The 1881-nt window shown below is 32.8% G+C and overlaps 1 protein-coding gene across 1 annotated transcript; it reads left to right on the plus strand.

Moving 5' to 3' along the window:
• On the plus strand, positions 274-807 carry LOC109226201. The gene has a single exon (XM_019390995.1). It carries the CDS (start codon positions 274-276, stop codon positions 805-807), a length of 534 nt encoding a protein of 177 aa, XP_019246540.1.

The raw sequence follows: 1881 nt of genomic DNA on the forward strand, positions 1-1881 counted from the left end.
GATCACCCAAAGGTTGATTGTTTGTTCTTATAATTACTGAACATTAAATCGATATTAAATGTATCGTTAGTTTTATTTATTTATCCAAAGATAGTAAATACTACTAACTTGTACGTTAAAATTATCGAATTATGTAAAATTTATTTTAAGCATCATTATGTTAAAAAAATGTATTTTGTGTTACGCCCAAAGGTGGACATCAATATAAATTTAAGAGTAAAACATAAACCATTCTGAATTTAACGATATATTCAATTTTAACTCAAAGCATTAATGAATGAGCATATTTTATTTGCAGCACTTGCTCTTCATTCGCACTCCGCTTCTGTTACGACCTTTAACGGACTCAACTTCTCAGATTGGTGCGAACAGATAAAATTCCATCTTGGAGTTTTAGATCTTGATGTTGCACTTTATACTGAGAGGCCAACAGCTATTACTGAAACTAGTAGTACTGAAGAAAGGTCCTATTTTAAGCACTGGGACATGTCTAACAGATTAAGCCTAATGTTTATACGAATGAATATTGCGGGCAACATTAAGACTACTCTTCCCAAAACTGAAAGCGCGAAAGAACTTCTGAAACTTGTGGAAGAATGCTCTCAAACTGCTGATAAGTCTCTTGCCGGGACACTAATGGGTACTTTAACCACCATAAAATTTGATGGTTCGCGTACCATGCATGAGCATGTCATTGAAATGACAAATATAGCAGCAAGACTTAAGACTTTGGGAATGGAAGTGGATGAGAATTTCCTTGTTCAATTCATTATTAACTCATTACCATCTGAGTATGGTCCTTTCTAAATGAACTACAACACCATGAAAGACAAATGGAACGTGCATGAACTGCACGGTATGCTGGTTCAAGAGGAAACAAGGCTGAAGAATCAAGGAACCCACTCCATTAATCTTGTAGGCCATCAAGGAGCTGGAAAGAAACGAAAGAAACATGGAAAAGTTAAGCAAAGGCAACAAAATATCAATGAGTCCTCTTCTCAAGTACGTAAGAAGGAACACAAGAATGATAAGTGTCNGACTTCATAATTAGTAAGTAAACGTGAAATTGTGAAAACAATATTCATCACGCTAGTTAGACACAGTAGAATACTTATGAATTTATTGGATTCGCCGATGTGGATTCAATGATAAAATCCAAACTTAAGAATTATATTTGGAAGAATACCGTTTCAAAATTTCATTGGAATTATAAACATGAGGTTCGGTAATCACCAAAGTGATCGAATCATTATGAATAATTAATTCCAAAATAATAATTTGTTATACCCAATTACCCATAAGTTTTGATGTTTATAAACGACATGATGGATATTTTTTGTGGGTAAATTGAAGTTCTTGATTATAAGACATTTATGGATCACCCAAAGGTTGATTGTTTGTTCTTATAATTACTGAACATTAAATCGATAATTTAAATGTATCGTTAGTTTTATTTATTTATCCAAAGATAGTAAATACTACTAACTTGTACGTTAAAATTATCGAATTACGTAAAATTTATTTTAAACATCCTTATGTTAAAAAAATGTATTTTGTGTTACGCCCAAAGGTGGACATCAATATAAATTTAAGAGTAAAACATAAACCATTCTGAATTTAACGATATATTCAATTTTAACTCAAAGCATTAATGAATGAGCATATTTTATTTGCAGCACTTGCTCTTCATTCGCACTCCGCTTCTGTTACGACCTTTAACGGACTCAACTTCTCAGATTGGTGCGAACAGATAAAATTCCATCTTGGAGTTTTAGATCTTGATGTTGCACTTTATACTGAGAGGCCAACAGCTATTACTGAAACTAGTAGTACTGAAGAAAGGTCCTATTTTAAGCACTGGGACATGTCTAACAGATTAAG

This window comes from Nicotiana attenuata, chromosome 5, assembly GCF_001879085.1.
Source record: "Nicotiana attenuata strain UT chromosome 5, NIATTr2, whole genome shotgun sequence".
Classification (NCBI taxonomy): domain Eukaryota; kingdom Viridiplantae; phylum Streptophyta; class Magnoliopsida; order Solanales; family Solanaceae; genus Nicotiana; species Nicotiana attenuata.